Source organism: Phocoena sinus, chromosome 20 (genome assembly GCF_008692025.1).
Source record: "Phocoena sinus isolate mPhoSin1 chromosome 20, mPhoSin1.pri, whole genome shotgun sequence".
Classification (NCBI taxonomy): Eukaryota; Metazoa; Chordata; class Mammalia; order Artiodactyla; family Phocoenidae; genus Phocoena; species Phocoena sinus.
Genome location: NC_045782.1, coordinates 56,505,641 through 56,527,876, shown reverse-complemented (window position 1 = coordinate 56,527,876; position 22,236 = coordinate 56,505,641). Strand labels below are relative to the sequence as shown.

Here is a 22,236-nt window from a genome sequence, read left to right as displayed (position 1 = left end):
TTTCAATAATCTTTGTCTTTAATTTTTGCCAGTTTGATTACTATGTGTCTTGGCGTGTTTCTCCTTGGGTTTATCCTGTATGGGACTCTCTGCGCTTCCTGGACTTGAGTGGCTATTTCCTTTCCCATGTTAGGGAAGTTTTCAACTATAATCTCTTCAAATATTTTCTGGGGTCATTTCTCTCTCTCTCTTCTCTTTCTGGGACCCCTATAATGTGAATGTTGTTGCATTCAATGTTGTTCCAGAGGCCTCTTAGGCTGTCTTCATTTCTTTTCATTCTTCTTTCTTTATTCTGTTCCACAGCAGTGAATTCCACCATTCTGTCTTCCAGGTCACTTACCCGTTCTTCTGCCTCAGTTATTGTGCTATTGATTCCTTCTAGTGTAATTTTCATTTCAGTTATTGTACTGTTCATCTCTGTTTGTTCTTTAATTCTTCTAGATCTTTTTAAAACACTACTTGCATCTTCTCGATCTTTGCCTCCATTCTTTCTCCAAGGTCCTGGATCATCGTCACTATCATTATTCTGAATTTTTTTTCTGGAAGATCGCCTATCTCCATTTCATTTAGTTGTTTCTGTGGGGTTTTATCTTGTTCCTTCATCTGGTACATAGCCCTCTGCCTTTTCATCTTGTCTATCTTTCTGTGAAGGTGGTTTTTTTTCCACAGGCTGCAGGATTGTAGTTCTTCTAAAGAAAATCTTATAAAATTAGTATATCCAGGGATCATTATAAATTATCTCCTTGAATTTTTGGTTAGCCATTAAAACCAGTTTGGGGAAACTGTATAGGTAGCTGTGTGTAAGGCATCATGATGCATATTTCAATTTATATCTTTCACTCCCATTTCTGATCACATAGGTAGGTGGATCATTCTATGGATGCAACAGGGAATTTATGTACAGTTGACACTTGAACAACGAAGCAGCGATTGGGCACCGACACCCCCTGCCCCCATCCCACACACAGTCAAAAACCTGCAGACTGCTATCTCTGCCTGATAAATAAATGAATTGATCAGTGACTCACCCCGGGGCAGGAAGCTCAAACAGTTTGGGTAGAATCAGGACTCAAACCCTAGTTCTTTTGGTTCCACATGCTGTGACCTCTGATTGAGCATAAACTTTCCCCCACACTTAGTTCATTTAAAGAACTATAAAATGAAAATACAGATACCATATTTATTGAAAAAAATCCACATATAAGTGAATCGGTGCTGTTCAAACCTGTGTTATTCAAGGGTCAACTGTACTATTTTTTTTGCAATTAGTCTTAGAGATGAATTGATTTACAAGTTTCAAAGTGGGTGCCTGGAACAATTTCTAGGCATATGACCAAGACTAGAGAACTCCACTTCTTTGACACGCAGAGTTATGGCACTGCCTGAAGCAATATTTGTTAATTACGGTGAGATAAGGACCTAAGTCCTTCTATAGGACTGTGGAATTTTCCCTTAAGGGTTCCATGAGGATCTGAAATAGTAATGAAATATGAGTAGACATGCATAAAAAAAGTTGTTTGCTTTCTCTTTTCAGAAAACCTCACATTTAAGTTTTGCGGTTTTCTTGAAGCTATTTCTTAGTCTTTGTTTTTTTATCAACCATCCTGAACCTCTAATCAGAAGTGTCACCAGTGGGGGATGCATGAAGCCAGCAAAGTATGTGGCAGAACGAAAGGCAGAGGCCACTGGTTTTCTGCCAGGCTGTGGTTTGTAAAACATGACTCTCAAAAACGTCCAGCCTCCCTGGAGAGAAAAAAGTGAGAGATACTGCAGAAACAGCCATGGGGAAGAGGATGATCCTGAGTTTTTTCAGGCTGCAGGGTTGGAGTGTCAAGGTGAGGAATCTTGCCATACTTTCTGAGATTGCTTTGGCCCTGCTTTCTCTACCTTCTTGTGTCTTGTTGACAGGGGACATGAAGAATTTCACAATGTGACACAGGCCTGGGGAAAGGGTACATTTCTTCCTTGGCCCCAAGCTAGAGAGAAATGAAAGGAAGCCAGCACCATCTCCTTTGTTCCAGAGAAAGGCATCTACCAAGGAACATTTACTAATACCTATTCCTTCTTGTTTGCATTTAATTTCTTAACTTTGTTTTGCCCCCTTGTTTTGTCAAGTTAAGACTTTCTAGATGTTTCTTGAATCCAGGGATTAGCAGGCTCTAAGTTTCTACCACCACAGGCAATGTAGGAACACAGGATCCTCAGGAAGGCTTAGTGGCAGAAACTGCTGAGGAGGAAATAAAGAGAGTGAAAATGAGTCGGTGAAAGAAAGAAAACAGAAAAGGAAAAAGTAAGAAATCCATTTGGTAGAGAGCGTAGCAGCTTGGGTATAATAGGAAGGACACTGAATTACTTCAATAAATGTTGAAAGGGAATTTGGTAAAATTCAGCATCCATTTCTAATACAGGCATACCTTGTCTTTATTGGGTTTCGCTTTATCGTGCTTCGCAGATATTGCATGTTTTACAAATTGAAGGTTTGTTGCAACCCTGCCTCGAGCAAGTCTATCGGCGCCATTTTTCCAACAGCATTTGCTCACTGATGGTTGGCATTTTCTAGCAATAAAGTATTTTAAATTAAGGTATGAACATTGTTTTTTAGACATAATGCTGTTTCGTGCTTAATAGACTATATTGTCAACATAGCTTTACCATGCACTGGGAAACCAAAGAATTCGTGTGACTTGCTTTTTTGCGATATTTGCTTTATTGCCCTGGGCTGGACCGGAACCCACAATATCTCCGAGGTCCGCCCGTAGTGTACTAGTTTCTTGTAACTGCTGTTAACAAGTAACCACAAACTTGGTGGCTTAAAACAGCATAAATTTATTCTTTCACATTTCTGGAGGCCAGAAATCCAGAATCAGGGTGTCAGCAGGTCAGGCTCCCTCCAGAGGCTCTGGGATAAAGAATCCAGCCTCCAGGAGCTGCTGGCACTTGTGGCATTCTTCAGGTTGTGGCTGAATCCCCCGGCCTCTGCCTCCGTCTGCTCCTCCGTGTGTCTCATGTCTCTCAGCCTCTCTGTTATCAGGAAGCTTTGTGATGGCATTTAGGACCCAACTGGATAATCCACGATAATCTCCTCATCCCAGAACCCTTCCTTTAATCACATCTGCTGAAACTTGAGCATGCTAACACTCACAAGTTCTAAGGATTACGGTAAGGGCAAGTCTTTGAGAGCCTTGATAAGATATTTCACTCAGTAAACATGGATGGCTCTATCCTTCTTCTGTCAAACTGAATCTAAAACCAGCATAATTTTTTTTTTCTTATTGGAGCATAGCTTTACACTCCTATGTCAGTTTCTGCCATACAGCAAAGTGAATCAGCCATATGGATACACATATCCCCTTTGTTGGATTTCCTTCCCATTGAGGTCACCACAGAGCACCGAGTAGAGTTCCCTGTGCTATAGGGTACGTTCTCATTAGTTAATCTATTTTATACGTAGTAGTGGATATGTCAATCCCAATCTCCCAATTCATCCTACCCCACCCACCCCCCTTTCCCCCTTGGTATCCATGTTTGTTCTCTACATCTGTGTCTCTATTTCTGCTTTGCAAATAAGATCATCCATACCATTTTTTCTAGATTCCACATACATGCGTTAATATATTGTATTTGTTTTTCTCTCTCTGACTTACTTCACTCTGTATGACAGTCTCCAGGTCCATCCACGTTTCTGCAAATGACACAGTTTCGTAAAACCAGCATAGTTTTTTTAAGGTGAAAAGCTAGAAAGAGTTCTCTTAAAGTCAGGATTGAGTGAAGTTGCCTTTCAATGCCATGAATATTTAATAACTTTTAGACGTAGCAGCCAATGAACTTATATGAGAGGTATAAATATTAAAAAGATGTGTAAAATTAATGGAGAAAAAAATGGACAGATTAATAGGTGGTATTGGGACAACTATCTAGCTATTTGGGGAAAAGGAAAGAATGTTCCTGCCTCGTAAAAGTGCAAAGGCCATGAAGTGATGTAAAAAATTTAAATTCTGTACAATCAAAAAGGGGGGAAAAAACCCAACCCAAGTGGGCAGACACACTCACATGTGTGTGTGTTTTGTGAGTCAAACTACAGAAGGGGCAATGTCTTCTCTTACAAATAAAACAACAATAAAAACCTAACATAAAAATGAGCAAATGGCTTGAACAGGCAGTTCATAGAAACATAACTACAGATGTCAGTAGACATGTTAAAAATATTCAACTTCATTACACATTTTTAAAGGGTGATTAAAAACAATGAGGTACCTTTGTTTACTTATCAAATTGACAAAGATTAAAAAGTTTGTTGACTACCCAGTGTTGTTGAGGGGTTGTTTATTTATTTATTTATTTATTCCTTTTTCCATTAAGAGTTTAGGAGCGTTTACTAGGATGCAAAGAATTCAGCAATTTAGTTAAAAGCAGGTGAGGCCACCTGTGATGCCGCTGTGCCAAACAGAGCAGTCGAGTTTCCGTCTGATCGCACTCTAGCTAACAAGGGGGCACACAAGCCCACAAGGCGCACCCTCAGAATTAGTGGGGAACTGTATAGGGCAAATGACCAGATTTCTTCAGCAAAGTAGTCGCATTGGGTGGGGAGGGGTGGACAACAAGAAATGGAGGGAGAGCTTATAGACTGACAGGGACCTAGGAAATTCCATCACCTAATCTTAAAACATTGTATTTTGACTTCCGTGTGCACCGCAGTCTGCTCACCACCAGAATTTAGTTTCCATCCATCAGCATAGGGTGGATCCCCCTTTACCCATTTTACTCTCCCCTTCCTTTCTGGTAACCACTGCTCTGTTCTCTGTATCTACATGTGTGGTTTGGTTTGTTCATTTAATTTGTTTTTTTGCTTTTTTTTTTTTTGATGTGGACCATTTTGTTTTAAGTGTTTATTGAATTTGTTACAATACTGCTTCTGTTTTATGTTTTGGTTTTTTGGTTTTGGGCTGCGAGGCATGCGGGATCTTAGCTCCCCAACCAGGGGTCAAACCAGCACCCCCTGCACTGGAAGGTGAAGTCTTCACCACGGGACTGCCAGGAAAGTCCCCTTTGCTTTTTATATAGCAAGGACCTAATTTTGATCCTGATTCAAACACAGCATAATTTAAGAGTATTTAGAATATTTATAAACAAGATAATTATTTATCTTATTTATTAGGAGGCAATTAGAATTATTTATTTACTGGAGTATAGTGGATTTACAATGTTCTATTAGTTTCAAGTGTATACATAGTGATTTGATGTTTTTATATACTCCATTTGAAGTTATTACAAAATATTGGTTAGATTTCCTGTCCTATACATTAATTACATTCTTGTATCTTATTTATTTTATACCTATGGTTTGTACCTTTTCATCCCCTTCTCCTATCTTACCCCTCTCCCAACTCCTTTTCACAAGACAATTAGAATTTTGAACACTGAGTAGATATTAAGAAATTACTTATTTGTTTCCGTGTGATAATGGTATGATGGTTATTTTTAATAGTCAATTTCCTTTAGAGAGATCTGATAAAATAGTTATGGATGGAATGATTTGATGTCTGGGAATGTGGGTGGGGTGTAGATGAACCAAAATTGGTCTTAAGTCTGTATTTTTTGAAGCTGGGGAATAGGTACACAGAGGTTGATTATAACTGTTTTGTTTACTTTCCCATGTATATAAAATGTTCCACAATAAAATATTATTAAAAGGGTGGGTAAGACAGAAACAGAGCCACAAAAAACACTGAGTCAGAAATGAGTATGAATATGAGTCCAGGTTTGGCCTTAAGCCTTTTAGCCATCAACCCAAGGAAGGAAACACATTAGAGGAACATTCACATCATCCATAGGCAGAGATTATACAGGAGAAACCAACTCTTCTTGTTATTGGTAACACATATTTTTACCCAAGAGTCTTTATAAAGAAGACATTAGGTTATTCAAAGGGGGAAAGGTTGGTGGGGGGAGGGATAAATTGGGAGATTGGGATTGACATGTACACACTGCTGTATATAAAATATATAACCAACAAGGACCTACTGTAGAGCACAGGGAACTCTATTCAATATTCTTTAATAACCTAAATGGGAAGAGAATTTGAAAAGGAATAGCTATATATATATGTGTAACTGAATCAGGGGTAACTGCTGTACCCCTGAAACTAACACAACATTGTAAATCAACTGTAGACCAATAAAAAATAAAATTTTTTGAAAAAGAAGACATTATATAAGGTAATCAAAAACAACCTTACAGAGATGAATTTCAGAGTCCCCTTTTTTAAAAAATTAATTAATTTATTTTTGGCTGTGTTGGGTCTTCGATTCTGTGCGAGGGCTTTCTCTAGTTGCGGTAAGCGGAGGCCACTCTTCATCGCGGTGCACGGGCTTCTCACTATTGTGGCCTCTCTTGTTGCGAAGCACAGGCTCCAGACGTGCAGGCTCAGCAGTTGTGGCTCACGGGCCTAGTTGCTCCATGGCATGTGGGATCTTCCCAGACCAGGGCTCGAACCCGTGTCCCCTGCATTGGCAGGCAGTCTCCCAACCACTGTGCCACCAGGGAAGCCCCAGAGTCCCCTTTTCAAGGTGACCTCAACATGGGTCAATGACATCATGGTAGAATGCAGCTCACTAAAAGAAATTAGGTAAATCTGGGGGAGAAGCAGGATGGACTGTACTGGTAGCACTCTTAGAAGACATATAGATCAAGAACTTTCCTCTGTATTTCTCTGCACTTCTTAGTCTTCAAGCAGCTGGTTGAATGAAAATTATGACCCTGTAGTTTTTCTTGGCCAAAGGGAGGTGATCTCAGTGCTATTGAAATTGTGATCTTAAGCTCTATTTGATGCTCTGTAGTGGCCCATATGGGAAAAGAATCTAAAAAAAAAGAGTGGATATATGTCTATGTATAACTGATTCATTTTGCTGTACACCTGAAACTAACACATTGTAAATCAACTCTACTCCAATAAAAATTTTAAAAACATTGTGATCTTAGACCAAAGGGAAAAAAGAATCCACTTCTCCCAAGAGAAAAATGCAGTCTTCTTACTATCCCTCTTTTTTAACTATTAAAAGAGAATTTTCTGTGATTCAGTAGCTATTCAAGAAAATCATTACATTTTGGAAATTTTCAAACATACTCAAAGACAGACATATAGTGAGCACCGTGTGTCCATCACTCAGCTTTGACAATTACTAGCTTATTTCACCTCTATCTCCACCCCACCCCACTCCCATATTATTTTGAAGCATATCCTAGAATCATATTATTGCACTTGGAGACATTTCAATATTTTTCTCTAAAATATAAGTGCAATTTTTAAACCTAACCAGAATGGAGCATGCATTTTGAAAAGATGAGCCACATCCCTCAATTTCTTTGCCACTGCTGCCATATTTTTATTGTAAAGCGGTATTTTTAACACCCTGTGACTGCGTTTCCTTTTGATAAGACTCATGAATGAAGCGGCATGTAAACGAGGAAGGAGATGAGTACAGACGGTGGGCCCTCCCCGCCTCACCCTCACGCACACCCCCTGCTTTCACTGGGCCCCAGACCACAACGGGAGGGCCTTGGCTGTGCTTTGCTTTTAGGTTCTTTCAAAAGCACAAAGTCAGCACCAAATGGTTAACGTGACTAAGCATATACTTCAGCTCGACCGGGTCTGGAAAAAGAACTTCAGTTCCGGGAAGCTGTAAGAAAACTCTGAGTGCTCTCATCCTTCGAAAATAGGACCTTTTCTGAATAGCGGACGGTGCTGCTCTGCACTCGCTGGTTTTTCTCCTTGGACACCTCCAGAGAGTCTTGGTGTCCTTCGCTGATGCTTCATTTACATCTCATTCTCTCAGAATGTTCTTACATAGGCTGCTTTCCGTTCTCTTTCTCGTTTCTCTGCCTGTCTCATTCAACTTTCTACTTCTCTGTCACTCACAGATTTTCATATCCCCGCACCCCCACCCCCGCCATCCCTCTCTGAAGCTCCGTGTGCCTGCTTGAAATCTGCCAGGTGTTCCTTCAGCTTATCCCTAGCACATCTAAGGGCTGGAGCTCATTATCTGCCTTCTCCCACCTCCCACCCCAACTGGCCTTTCCTTTTTTACTTAATTTTATCTAGGTGGGGAAGAGCCAGATTGCTACCACTGTTACTACCACAGCTTAGCTTCCGGTCTTCTATACTTCTTATCCAGGAAGTTACCAGAGCCTATAGATTTTGCCTCTGTGAAGTTTCAGCAACTTAAATTTATTAGCCAAGTTGCCGTGGTCTCTGCCTCTCATTGTTTGGGTCTAGTGCTTACTCGGCACCTGGGTAAGGCATGGGGTCCGGCTCTGAAGAGCTCGCCTTGTAGTGGAAGAGACGGGTGAGCAGGTGTGTTCAATCAAGCAGTGTAAGAAGGAAGACGGAAGATAATGTGTAGAGTCCTGTGGCCACACAGATAAGGGTCGTTTATTGCATGTTTTTTATGGACGGTTTCCTGGAGGAGAACACACTTGAGCTGAGTGTGTTGCAACTGACCAGGGGAGAAAGATGATAACACTTCAGGGAAAATATGAGCAGAGACCCAACAGCTTAAACCACCAAGGTGTGTGTATGTGGGCCTGTGAGCGTGTATGCAGGTGTTACATGTGTGCATGTGTACCACAGTTCCTAGAATTGGAACTGTGTACCACAGTTCCAAAACACCCTGCAGATAGTAGATTAATCTTGTTACATTATTTGTTTTTAAAACACAACATGGCATGATACTCCTCTACTAAAAAATAGATGACTTCTCTTCCTAAATCTGAAAATTAAAAATTGTTAGCTACAATCTTTCAGTCTTTCCGTGTCACAGCCTTTGAGACGCCACAATGTCCTTCTCGCCACACCGTGAGCTCCTCCTCCTCCTCCTCCTCCTCGGAATCCTACTGTTGTTTTTTCATGTCTTATTATGGAAACATTGGACATAATAGTATAATGAGCCATCATGTACCCTCAAATCCTACCATTTATCAAAGGACCACATAAAATACTACTTCCTCTGTGAGACTTTTTTTTCTCATTTCCCTTGCCTGATTTTCTCTCTCCCTCTTTGAACATCCTGTGTATTCATGGTGCGATACTTTTACTGCACATCACACATGCTCTCTGATGTTACAGGAATTGGTTTGTCTTATTCTCTAGCTCTCTCAATACAGCAGTGACACTCCTTACGTTCGTACAAAAACCTGCGCACAGATGTTTATAAGCAGCGTTATTCATAATTGCCAAAACTTGGAAGCAACCAAGATGCACTTCAGTAGGTGAATGGATTAATGAACTGTGGTATATCCAGACAATGGAATATTATTCAGTGCTATAAAGAAATGAACTATTAAGTCATGAAAAGATATGGAAGAATCTTAAATGCATATTACTAAGTGAAATAAGCCAATCAGAAAAGGCTATACACACACACACACACACACACACACACACAGAGTATGATTCTAACTATATAACATTCTGGAAAAGGCAAAACTATAGATACAGTAAACAGATCAGTGGTTGCCAGGGGTTGGGGGGAAGGAGGGATGAATAGGGGGAGAACAGGATGTTTAGGGCAGTGAGACTACTTTGTATGACACTGTAATGATAGATGCATAGTATACATTTATCCAAACCCCTAGGATGTACAACACCAAGAGTGAGTGGGTGATGATGTGTCAATATGGGTTCGTCATTTGTAACAAATGCACCATTCTGGCGGGATGCCGCTAATGGGAGAGGCTCTGCATGTATGGGAACAGGAAGGTATATGCGAAATCTCTGTACCTTCCCTTCAGTTTTGCTGTGAACCTAAAACTGCTCTCAAAAATTGAAGTCCTTTATAAAAAATATGGATTCTGAGGGTTTGCCCTCAGAGATCCTGATCCTATAGAGCTTAAACAATTCCCATAGTCAGTGGGAACCAAGAGAATACGGTTCAAGATGGATGAGATGTTTGAAAATGTCATTTTCACATAAATAACACAGGAGGGGGAGAACAGAGATGGCATTTGAAGAAATAACCTGCCCACAGAGGGGACATTCTGTTTCGTTCCTATTTTAAAAATGTAAGCACAAACGTGGAAGGGAGAAAAGAAACTGCTATCCGGTGGGTACCTGCTGTGTGCTGGACTCCTTCCCGTAGGTTATGCCAACTAAATCTCTCAGCAGCCAGAGTCTCGTCTCCAGCTTGTCGCTGTGGAAACTGAGTTTCAGAATCATCCTCAGGGTCCCAGTGTTAAGTGGCACAGCGGGGACTTAAAACGAGCTCTTACGTATGCTCAAGGTTGAACTATTTCTACTCCATTCTGTGCTTTTTTTAAAAAAAATTATGGTTGATATACAATATTATATTAGCTTCAGATGTACAACACAGTGATTCAGTATTTTTACAAACTACACTATTTAAAATTATTTTTGAAGACCTCAATACCGAAATTCAAAACAGCTGAGAAAAGAACAACAAATGTTCAGTCAACAAATACTGACGGTGTACAAGCCCTGGGCAAAATTGCTGCTGTAGCTGAACGTTTCTGGGTGAGACAGATAATAAATAAGTAATAAATAGATTCAAAAACGAACACATAAATGCAGAAGTGATTCGAGATTGTGAGACAAGGTATGAGGAATATAAGTGGACGGTCGTGGAGATCTATCTTAGGTAGAGTGGACATTTTAAATTAAAACCCTGGGAGTTGAGTGAAGTTGCATTGAGAGCTAGGAGATTTTTTTTGTTTTTTTTGTTTTGTTGGCGATACGCGGGCCTCTCACTGCCGTGGCCTCTCCAGTTGTGGAGCACAGGCTCCGGACGCGCAGGCTCAGTGGCCATGGCTTACGGGCCCAGCCGCTCTGCGGCATGTGAGATCTTCCTGGACCGGGGCACGAACCTGTGTCCCCTGCATCGGCAGGTGGACTCTCAACCACTGCGCCACCAGGGAAGCCCCCGAGTGAAGTTGCATTGAATTCGTATTGTGTTCGAGATGCCGGCCTGTGGAAGCTGGTGGGTGTGGACTGTGCTCCTTAAGTAGTGTCTGGGAAGGTCTGGCAAGGTTCTGTGGGGCGTGTGATAAACGGGCTGAATTTAGAAGGTTGCGCTCCTGTCCACAGGAGGGCTGGAGCCCCCGAGCCCAGGGACACGGAGGTAAAGCTGTTGTTTCAGGAGATTCATCTGCCTCCTTGAAATAAAAATGACTGCATGTTTTAAAATGAACTTTGCAGCTTTCCTTCCCTAAATTTTATGTAATTCCAAAGAAATCTGGCATCCTGGTGGGACTCTCAGTGGTGGGTGAGATCCAGTGGTTTGGGGGAATTTTCTGTGTCCACTTCCGTGTCACTGTTGTTAAGCCAGCTCTCTCTCTGTTCTCCCTTCACTCTGCCCTGCTCTGTGAGCTGCCTTACATCTGACCATTGTGACTTAATAACATTTAATGACACTTCTCCGCCACTTTTAGTGCCAGCTACCCGTGGAACTGAAGCCTAGATGCAAGTATGAAGGCAAGGGCAGCCAGGGCCTTCAGGTTGCCAGTTACTTGGCTGGAAATCCCATTCACGTTGGGAAACAGATTTTTAAAATAAATTTGGAGCCGGGAGCAAAGCCATCCTTTTGTAAAGCTGTGTCAATAATCGTAAACCCTCATAATCATGTCCCCGGACCCTTGGCCAGGCTGACAAACATTTAGGTGTCAGGAGAGCCTCCGGATTCCACCCCTCTGGTTTCTCTTGCTGTTTGGGTTGGCGCTGGAGTGCGATCTTCTGTTTTATGTAATAAGGCACATGAGAGAAGCCCTTTGTGCTTAGCTTCTCTGAGCGGTGCCCAGCAAGATGTCTTGTGTACCCCATCATTTTCGCTACGGTCAGAGCTGGTGAACATTTCTGTGGCTTGGTAAATGTTTTCTAACTACTGGCAAGGTTTTTTTTCTTTTTTTCCCCAGTGCCATTGGGGAAAGGCTTTGGTTTAAGATGAATTTTGCCAATACATGTGTGCAGGGGGACTACAATATTTTTGGAGAAAACAGGCATGGGTGTGACACAGGCTGATGTAATATGGTACCACATATGCTCCATCAGGCCAAGGAGGTTTTTATCCTTTGCAGATTGTGCCAATAAGACGGCACAGCTGGTTGAGATCTGCAGACGTATACAGAATTCTCTCCTTCTGAGAAGGCTTGTTACTAGCATGTGACATAACATAGCGCCTATTTTCTGACGTATTTTTCATTTTTGCTTTTGAATGTCAAGCAAAAAGGCCACTTATCATAGTTGGCCACTTAGTTTTATTATTCATTTTGCTGCCTCTCCTTAATTTTTTTTTTAACACAGTGTTAAATGTTAACAGTCAGGTGTTGGCAGCCTTACCAAGGGGAACAGATTGCTTTGAAATAAACACAGCTGGAAACTGATCACATATTGTTTTCCTTTCTTTAAGAAATGAAAGAGGCATTTATAGAAAAGCTGGAGAACGCTGTGCTATCCAGAATTACTTTATAGATTTATTCCTCCAAGTCTGGTTAATGCTTAATGTCACACCTTGGTGTTCAAACAGACCCACTTTGACTCTCCCTTCCTGAAGTGGGAGTTTCCCTGGGAACAATAAACTTGCAGAGGTTTGGGGTGATCGGCACTGCAGGAGGGGTGGAGTCTGTGCAGCTCCGTTTTGCTCGGCTGAAGTGCCGTCTTCTGAGTAAAGAAGCCTTCTCTGGGGTTTTCTTCTGCTCGCTCTCCCAGCAGCCCTGAAACCCTTATTAGAGGTACCTCTGCTGGTCTTTTACGGGGCTGTTCTTCCAGTGATGGTCAAGTAAGTGAATTATGGAATGTTGGTGCGTGCCTTTGTGATTTTTGTTTTATTTACTGTTAAAAAATGAAGGCAGGGTGTTTTCTAATGGTGATTCAACTAGGTTTTGTGTCTGCTGGAACCCTTGTTCTTGTTTTTTTTTTCTGTCAGAGGAGAACCAGGGGTCTTCTTTTCCCACACCTACAAGACTTTATTGTTGTTTGGGTCATTTATTTCTTTAGTCTCTGTGCCAAAAGTTTTCTTTCTTTTGCTATTTCTTCGTATAGACGTTTTGATGATTTGTTAGTTATAGCTTAATAGCCGATTGCTATTAATGAACTACGAATAATTAATTCCTATGGTGTAATAATTCACTGCTATGTTAAAGTTTTTCAAAGGTGTTTTCCTTCATAAATAGGTATTTCTCTTGACATCCATCTTGTAAGAGCTGAGTTAGAAATGAAGAAGAGAGATGTAGAAACTTAAGAGTAACGTTTGCTTTCGGCTTGCGTAAATGGCATCTGGGGAGGCTTTTTTGCAGGAAAAATATATTTTAGTTTCATTTTATCTGTGAGAACTGCAGGGTTGTATTTGTCGGGATTACCTGAATTCTCTGTCACCTGTGTTAGAATCTGCATGATGTTTAGACAAGTCAAACTTGTTCATTCTTCCTTAGAGTATCTCATTTAAAATAGCCTTCCCTATGTATTGCCTGAGGCCCATGGATGGGAATTGTTGGAATTAGGCCATTTATCTACTTGGATTCTCACAATCAGATCCAGCATAGTACAGCTCTGTGTATTGTCAATAACTAACTCAGTGACATGTGCTCAATGGCCATCTGAGCTCCAGGAACAGGAAGGTAAATGCTGAGTTTTGAATTTTTGTAAAACGCATAGGTAAGTCCAAATGAGGAGATAACTGAGAAGACCTGTTACGATGAAGGTGGTTCTTTTTCTTTTTGAATTTTATTTTTTTATACAGCAGGTTCTTATTAGTTATCTATTTTATACACATCAGTGTACCCATGTCAATCCCTGTCTCCCAATTCATCCCACCCATCCACCACTTTCCCCCCTTGGTGTCCACACGTTTGTTCTCTACATGTGTCTCTATTTCTGCCCTGCAAACTGGTTCATCTGTGCCATTTTTCTAGATTCCACATATATGCATTAATATACAATATTTGTTTTTCTCTTTCTGACTTAACTTCACTCAGTGAAGGTGGGTCTGAAAGGCTTTCTCTGTGTTGATTACTGCCAAGCATGTTGCTTCCTGGCTTTATGCAACTTGGCAGAATTGATCTAGATTTCTGGATTTTGAAAGCATAGAAAGAAAGATCACAATTATACATTACATTGGACTATGATAATATACCAATTCTGTTCCTGAGTTTCTAAATGTTTATTTATTTATTTTGGCTGTGCTGGGTCTTAGTTGCGGCATACGGGATCTTCCTTGCGGCATGAGGACCCTTGGTTGCAGCATGCACGCGGGATCTAGGTCCTTGACCAGGGATCGAACCCGGGCCCCCTGCATTGGGAGCGTGGAGCTTTACCCACTGGACCACCAGGGAAGTCCCTGTTCCTGAGTTTCTTAAATGACTCATTTTCTTTTATGAGACTGTGCAGCTTGTTTTTTTTAAATGATTATAATTTCATTGCTCTTTCATATGTGTTATCCCATGGTTCTCACATCAGTCCGATATGGTAGGTATTGATGTTACTACACCGTTTTATAGTTGAGGATATCAAGAGTCAGATGAAAAGTGACCCTGGAGGTCTCTTGGTGAGTGAAGGAGCTGGATGTAATCTGGTTTTTTTGTTTTGTTTTGTTTTTTGCGGTACGCGGGCCTCTCACTGCTGTGGACTCTCCCGTTGCGGAGCACAGGCTCCGGATGCGCAGGCCCAGCGGCCATGGCTCACGGGCCCAGCCGCTCCGCGGCATGTGGGATCTTCCCGGACCGGGGCACGAACCCGTGTCCCCCGCATCGGCAGGCGGACTCTCAACCACTGCGCCACCATGGAAGCCCCTGTCATTTGGTTTTTAAAAACTCATAACCCCGTACTCCCCTACCTCATTCTCTCTGGTCACCTCTAAACTTCATCCATTGTGGCACAGAGGCAAGAGTTCCCACCTGAGTGTTTGGAGACCTGGATTCTGATTCTGACTGTGTCATTGCTGGCTCTCTGGTGGTGAGCAGTCACTGAAGTCTTTGGATGTCATTTTCCTGCAAGAGGCTACAGAATATGACTTCTGCAGCTTCTACGCAGCTGCAGATCTCTACTCAGAGCCTTAAGCAGGGTTTGTGTCAGCTCTGTAGTGCTCCCTGCAACGTGGAGAAGAGGTGAGAAAGAATGTAAGCCCACGGGTGTTGTATCCAGCTCTGCTCTGGCGTTTCCTGCCAAGCATGAAGAGATACAGGATGTCCTTAGATGAGGAAAGTCCCGAGCCTTTACAAGACTGGATTCTCTATCGCTTCTTGAGCCGTCATTTTTCAGTCTGTTCTTTTAAACCATCAACAAAAGTATTTGAGCCAAGCTCTCTTGTGGTTTCAGCCCGGGGATGATGAACAAACACATTGATTATGTTCCCATCTTGCCCCCAAAGAAGCGACAGCCTCCTTGCATGGGCCCATCTGTTATCATAATCCTTTTTGGAACGGGGAAAAAGTAAATAAGTATTACCCTACCCTTCGCTTAGGTGTTTTAACTTACGGCAGGTGGTTGAGAAGAGGAAGGGGAGAACAGTGGGAAAGTATGTTTTATTCTACCTCCATGGTTAACTCTGTCAGCTAATCAAAGATCAATTTAGAAAACTATGGTATACTAAGAGAAGTGTGAGTACATCTGACTGACATTATAAAGGAAACAACCCTGTAACTAACACCGTCTACCATTACCATTGTTGTGTACAAGAAAATAAAGAAGAAGTTGGAATGCCGAACTCCCAGCAGGGAGAAAAGGGCAGGTCTTCCTGGGTAAAGAGGACTGGCAGCCTTATACTGACACTGCACCCTGCACGGGGGGAAAACCTCATCCCTGACCTCAGTCTGCACTTGGGAGGCTCTGCTCAGCCTGGTCACTGGTGCTTGTCATTCACAGCCATCCTGGTAGGAAGTGGAGTTCTGAATGTGGAAATGAGACCTGCGTTCCCAGTTCTGTCCTTTTTTTCCGCTGCAGTCTCTGTCCCTGCTCTCATGTTGTGATTCAGACCTTAAGTTTATTCTTCCATCTTTCCCAACAGGCAAGAAGAGAAACCCTGGCCTTAAAATCCCAAAAGAAGCATTTGAACAACCTCAGACCAGTTCCACGTAAGTCTGGCAAGATCATCGTCTTAATCCAAATGCTTGCACTTTACAGATTTCCAGGGAATGGGAGTTCATTTTTGGACTGGTGAGCAATACCTTAACTATGGAGATAGTTGTTAGAAAGGAGAGCCCTTTAAAGGAGGAAGCCAAGTACTTACTCTTCTGAGACCCGAAAAAAAAAATCATAGTCGGTCAGTCGATATGGAATGGGTAGCTTTGAACTCATTGCTAGTTGGTTAAAAATTCTACAAATGTGTTCAGCGGATGGGGTCCTATGTAAATCCAAAAAGGTCACTGGACATGGACTTTTTGCCTTTTCTATATAGATCTGAGCAAACAAGCAAACCCCTGAGACAGCCGCTACTATAAAATTTGGTTTGAGGTAGAAAGATGGTATTTGGTGAGAACTCAGCATCCTGCCACCTAAATCCTGCCCATATAAACAGAAGGCAAACATGAGATGAAGGACCACTCCTTTGTTAGCTGAGCCTTTGGCCCAAATCCCTAAGGGAGCTCGGGTCCTGGTGAAGCAGGGCACCCTCTCCTGGAGCCTCCATCTTGTTTCTTTGTCCCTCTGTTGGGTGGGGAGGGTATTTCCTGCCTAGCTGGGGGTATGACCACCTATCAAAGCATCTGCATGGGAGGAATGGAAATTCCAAGAAAAACAATTACAGCAGAGGTACCATAAAAGCACAGCAAGTACAATGAGAGGCCATACCAATGGAAACTTAAATGTTTCAGGCTTCTGCTCATCTATAAAAAAGCACCTCCCTTTGTAGAGGTTTCTGACCTTAACCGTGATCATTCCCTATCAGACAGTGCACCCCTGGTGTTGGAATGTGCTAATAAAAATGATCATGTTCTGTAAGACTTTGGTCATTGCATCTTATGCAACCATGTAAACACACTTTCCACTGAAGAACCTCTAGGGACGGAGCAGAGGGGAGGGCTGTTCTTCAGCGCCCTGGACTGTAGAGCCAAATTCAAGTGAGAGTGCTCCTTTCATGAGGATCTGCAGGAGGAATTCTTTCCATATCTACTACGAAGACTGGAGTTTCTTTTTTTTTTTTTTTTTCTTTTTTTCGGTCCCTCTGGTTATTTTTCTTCCCTTGGACCTATGAACTATGTAATTAATAACTTTTCCTCTCTGATTGGTTTCTTCTCGTGAGCTTAGGATCAAACATGTGGCTTCCCTATACGGGACTTCTGGGGGCATACTTTTAAAACTTTATTTTGAAGTAATTTTAGATTCACAGGAGGTGGCAGAGAAATGTACAAAGTCCCCTGTACCCTTCCCCCATCTGTGTCCCCCACAATGTTAACATCTTACACAACCCTAGTATCATATCAAAACCAAGAAAGTGGTGTTGATGCAAGCCGTAGAACATGTTCACATTTCACCAGCAATATAAGCCCTCGTGTGTGTGTGTGTGTGTGTGTGTGTGTGTGTCGCTCTGTGCAGTTGTATCACACGTGCAGCCTTGCATAACGACTACCGCAATCAAGATACCTAAGTGTATGGCACTACAAGACCCTCTCCTTTTACTCCCCACCTCTGACCCCCACCCCTGCCGTCCCTAATCCCTGGCAACCACTGATCTGTTCTCCTTTTGCATTTCATTACTTCTTGATTGTGGTGCACATGGAATCATGCATCTCCTTTCTGAGATTGGCCTTTTTCATCCAGCATCATTTCCTTGAGATTCATTCAAGTTATCGCATGTATCCACAGTTTACTCTTTGTTGTTGCTGACCACCGTTCCATGGTGTGGATATACCACAGTTTGTTAAACCCTTTAGCCTTTGAAGGAGATACAAGTAGTTTCCAGCTGAGCTGTTATGAATACATCTGCTGTGAACATTCATGTATAAGTTCTTGCATAGAAACAAGTCTCTGTTTCTCTGGGATATATGTCCAGTAGTGCAATTACTGGGTCATATGGTAAGTCCATTTTTAGTTTTGAAAGAACTGCCAAGTATTTTCCAGGGTGATTTTACCCATGTACATTCTTACCAAAAATGTATGAATGACCCACTTTCTCTGCATCCCTGTCAGCGTCATCACTGCTTTTCATTTTAGCCATTCTGGTAGATGTGAGATATCACTGCAGTTTTAATTTTCATTTCTCTAGTGGCTGTTGAATACTTTTGGCATTTATTTCCCATCCCTATATCTTCTTTGGTGAAATTTCTGTGCACTTCTCTGCCTATTATGTAATCAGATTTTTTTTTTTTTTATGTTGAGTTTTGAGAGTTCTTCATATATCTTAGACGCACAGAGTTTGTCAGGTATGTGATTCAAGAACATTGTCTCCCAGTCTGTAATGGGTCTTTCTGTCTTTCTATTTTCTTTTTTTTAAATTATTTATTTATTTATTTTTTGGCTGCTCTGGGTCTTCGTTGCTGCGTGCGGGCTTTCTCTAGTTGCGTCGAGCGGGGGCTACTCTTCGTTGTGGTGCGCGGGCTTCTCATTGCGGTGGCTTCTCTTGTTGTGGAGCATGGGCTCTCGGCGCGCGAGCTCAGTAGCTGTGTCACGCGGGCTCAGTAGTTGTGACTCACGGGCTCTAGAGCGCAGGCTCAGTAGTTGTGGTGCACGGGCCTAGTTGCTCCACGGCACGTGGGATCTTCCCGGACCAGGGCTCGAACCTGTGTCCCCTGCATTGGCAGGCCGATTCTTAACCACTGCGCCACCAGGGAAGCCCCCGTCTTTCTATTTTGATGAAGTCCAATCTATCAGTTTTTCCTCTTATGTGTTATGTTTTTGGTGACAAGTTTAAGAACCCTTTGCCTAGTCCTGGGCCTTACAGATTTTCTCCTATGTTTTTTGTAGAAGCGTTTTAGTTTTACATTTTAGATTTAAGGCTATGTTACATTTCGAGTTTAATTTTTGTACAAGATGTGAGGTTTAGGTTGGGCTTTATTTTTTTTGCCAATGGATTTCTGGTTGCTCCAGCACCATCTGCTGAAAAGGCTATCCCTCCTCCACTGAACTGCTTTTGCGCCTTTGTCAGATATTAATTGGGCGTATTTGTGTGGATCTATTTCTGGGTTCTCTATTCTGCTCCACTGGTCTCTGAGTCTGTTGCTCTGCCAGTCTGTCATACTGTCTTGATTCCTGCGGCTATATAGTAAGCCTTCACATTGAGAAAAGTGATCTCCTTGCACTTTGTTTTTCTTTTTCAAAACCATTTTGGTTACTCTAGGGCTTTCCTCTTTTCATGTTAGTCTTAGGATAAGCTTGTCTATGTCTACAAATAAACTTGCTGAGATTTTTGGTAGGAATTGTGTTTAACCTATAGATCAGTTGAGCGAGCACTGACATCTTTACTGCACTCAGTCTTCTAGTCCATGAATGTGGTAGATTTCTCCAACCATTTAGATTTCCTTCGATTTCATCCAACAGTATTTTATAGTTTTCATCATACAGATTCTCTCCATCAGGTTTTTTGAGGATTTATACCTAAGTGTTTCCTTTTTTTGAAGCAATAAAAATTGTATTCCACTTTTGATTTTGATTTGCATTTGTTTAGTCAGTATTCAGAAATGCAATTGATTTTTGAGTCGATTGCATGCCCTGTGTCCTTACTAAAACTCAATTATTAGTTCTAGGAGCTTTTTTAGTAGATTACTTAAGAGTTTCCTGTGTAGATAGCTGTACCTTCTGCAAAAAAGACAGTTTTATTTCTTCCTTTTTTTTTTTTAACCTTTATTTTCTTACCTAATTTTAGTGGCAAGGATATTTAGTACTATGTTAAATAAGATTGGTGAGAGCAGGCTACCTTGCTTTGTCTCCCATCTTAGAGGAAAAGCATTCAATCTTTCACCGTTAAGCATGATGTTAAGTCCTCATAGATGTTGTTTAGGAGGTTGAAAAAATTTCTCTCTGGTCGATGTGTACTCAACATTTTTATCATGAATGTGTGTTGAATTTTGTTGAGTGTTTTTTTTTTTTGTGCATCAGTTGATGTCATCTTGGAGTTTTCTTCTTTGTCCCGTTGATATGGATTACACTGATGGATTTTTAAAATATCGAACTAGCCTCGCATAACCCCCCAAAATCCCACGTGGTTGGGGTATACTACTTTTTTTATACATTGTTGGATTTAATCTCCTAAAATGTGAATATTTTTGTGTCTTAAATTCATGAGATGTTGACCTGTAGTGTGTGTGTGTGTGTGTGTGTGTGTATGTGTGTGTGTCTGAGCTATTATGTTCTGGTTTTGGTATTTAAGGTAATGCTGACCTTATAAAATGAGTTGGTAAGAGTACCTTCTGTTTTCTGTAGACATTGTATAAGATAGGCGGTAATTCTTAAAAAAATGTTTTTGAGCTATAACTGACATATAATATTAGTTTCAGGTGTACAAAATAATGATTCGGGGGGCTTCCCTGGTGGCGCAGTGGTTGAGAGTCCGCCTGCCGATGCAGGGGACGCGGGTTCGTGCCCCGGTCGGAGCCTGTGCTCTGCAATGGGAGAGGCTGCAGCAGTGAGAGGCCCGCGTACCGCAAAAAAAAAAAAAAAAAAAAAAAAGAAAGAAAAGAAAAAAATTCCCCCAGGGAAACAAAGTGGGCTTATATATTCCTTTTTCTGGAGCTTTTAAATTACCAATTCATTTTTTTAATAGTTATAGGGCAACTCAGCTAATCTATTTCATTGTGGCTAAGTTTTGGCAGTTTGCAGTTTTCAAGGAATATCTTCTAAGTTGTTGAATTTATGAAAGTAAAGTTGCTCATAGTATTTCCTGATTATTCTTTTAATGACTGCAGGATATATTGAGATATCCCCCTCATTTTTTGCTGATATTGATAATTTGTATCTTCTTTCTCTTTATCTGTGTTGGTCTTCCTAGGGGTTTAGCAATTTTTATTGAATTTTTAAAAGAGCCAACTTTGTTTTCTTTATTTTCCTGCTTTCAATTTTATTGATTTCTGATCTTTTTTTTCTTTGACTTTTCAAATTGACAATGTTATTGAGATAATTGTACAGTCACATTCAGTTGTAAGAAACAATATAGAGAAACTTTATATTCTCTGCCCAATGGTAACATTTTGTGAAACTATAGTGTTATAAGCTCAATTGATATTGACAGTGATACAATGTACCCATCTTATTCAGGTTTTCCAGTTTTACTTATATTCACTAGTATGTGTGATGTTAAATTTCTGTACCATTTTTGTCACCTGTGTAGGTTCATGCATTCACCACTACAGTCAAGAAACTGAATGGTTCTGAAACCAATAGGATCCCTCATGTTGCCCTTTCATAATCACGACTGCCTTCCCTCCTCGCCTCTCCCAATACTGTTTTTCACCCCTGGCAACCACTAATCTGTTGTCTATTAATTTTTCTCATTAAAAAAATATTATCATATAAGTGGGATTATAGTGTGCAACCTTTGGGGATTGGCTTTCACCACTCCAGCATAATTTCCTGAAGATTGATCCATGTTGTATACATACTTTGCTCCTTTTAATCGCTGAGTAGTATATCTTGCTGAGTTATGCATGTACATCTGTAAGTGTGCACGCAGACAGCAGAGTTTAACCACTCACCTACTGAAGACATCTGGGCTGATTCTAGTTTTTGGCTGTTGTAAGTAAGGCTATGATCAATCATGTACAGGTTTTTGTGTGAACATAAACATTTAGTTCTCTGGGAGGAAAGTACCCATTAGTGGAATTGCTGGTGGCAGTGCGTGTTTAGTTTTTAAGAGATTGCCCAACTGTTTTCCAGAGCGGCTATATTATTTTGCATTTTCACCGGCAATGTATAAGTGATTCAGTTTCTCTACATCCTGTCCAAGATTTGGTGACGCCACTATTTTTTGTTGTAGCCATTTGAATGGTGTATTGATATTTTTCTGCTCTTTATCATTTCCTTCAGGATATATTCTCATATCCACTTTCCAGCTGTCTTTTATTCCTTCCCTTTAAAATTTGCTAGTCTTCACCTTCTAATTTATATTAATTTTCTGGGTTTTTTTAATGAATTTTTGAAAACCACCATAAATCCTTGCTCGGTATAAAGAAGTGAATAAAAACCTATGCAAAGGTAAAAGTAGTTTCTTTGTTGTCTTTCCCTCATGTGGTAGAATAAGCCTTGAATGTACTTTTCTGTTTCATCCTGTAAAGCCAAGGTCCCTTCATGACTGTAGACTGTCCCACGTT

The 22,236-nt window shown here is 41.2% G+C and overlaps 1 protein-coding gene across 2 annotated transcripts in view; it reads left to right on the top strand.

Moving 5' to 3' along the window:
* Positions 1-22,236, top strand: part of MAP2K6 (mitogen-activated protein kinase kinase 6) — a 133,201-nt gene that overhangs the window by 74,675 nt on the left and 36,290 nt on the right. For both annotated transcript variants that reach the window (XM_032617671.1, XM_032617670.1), the window contains exon 2: positions 16,005-16,071. In XM_032617671.1, the coding sequence (XP_032473562.1) occupies positions 16,005-16,071 (67 nt within the window). The remainder of the gene's footprint in view (positions 1-16,004; positions 16,072-22,236) is intronic.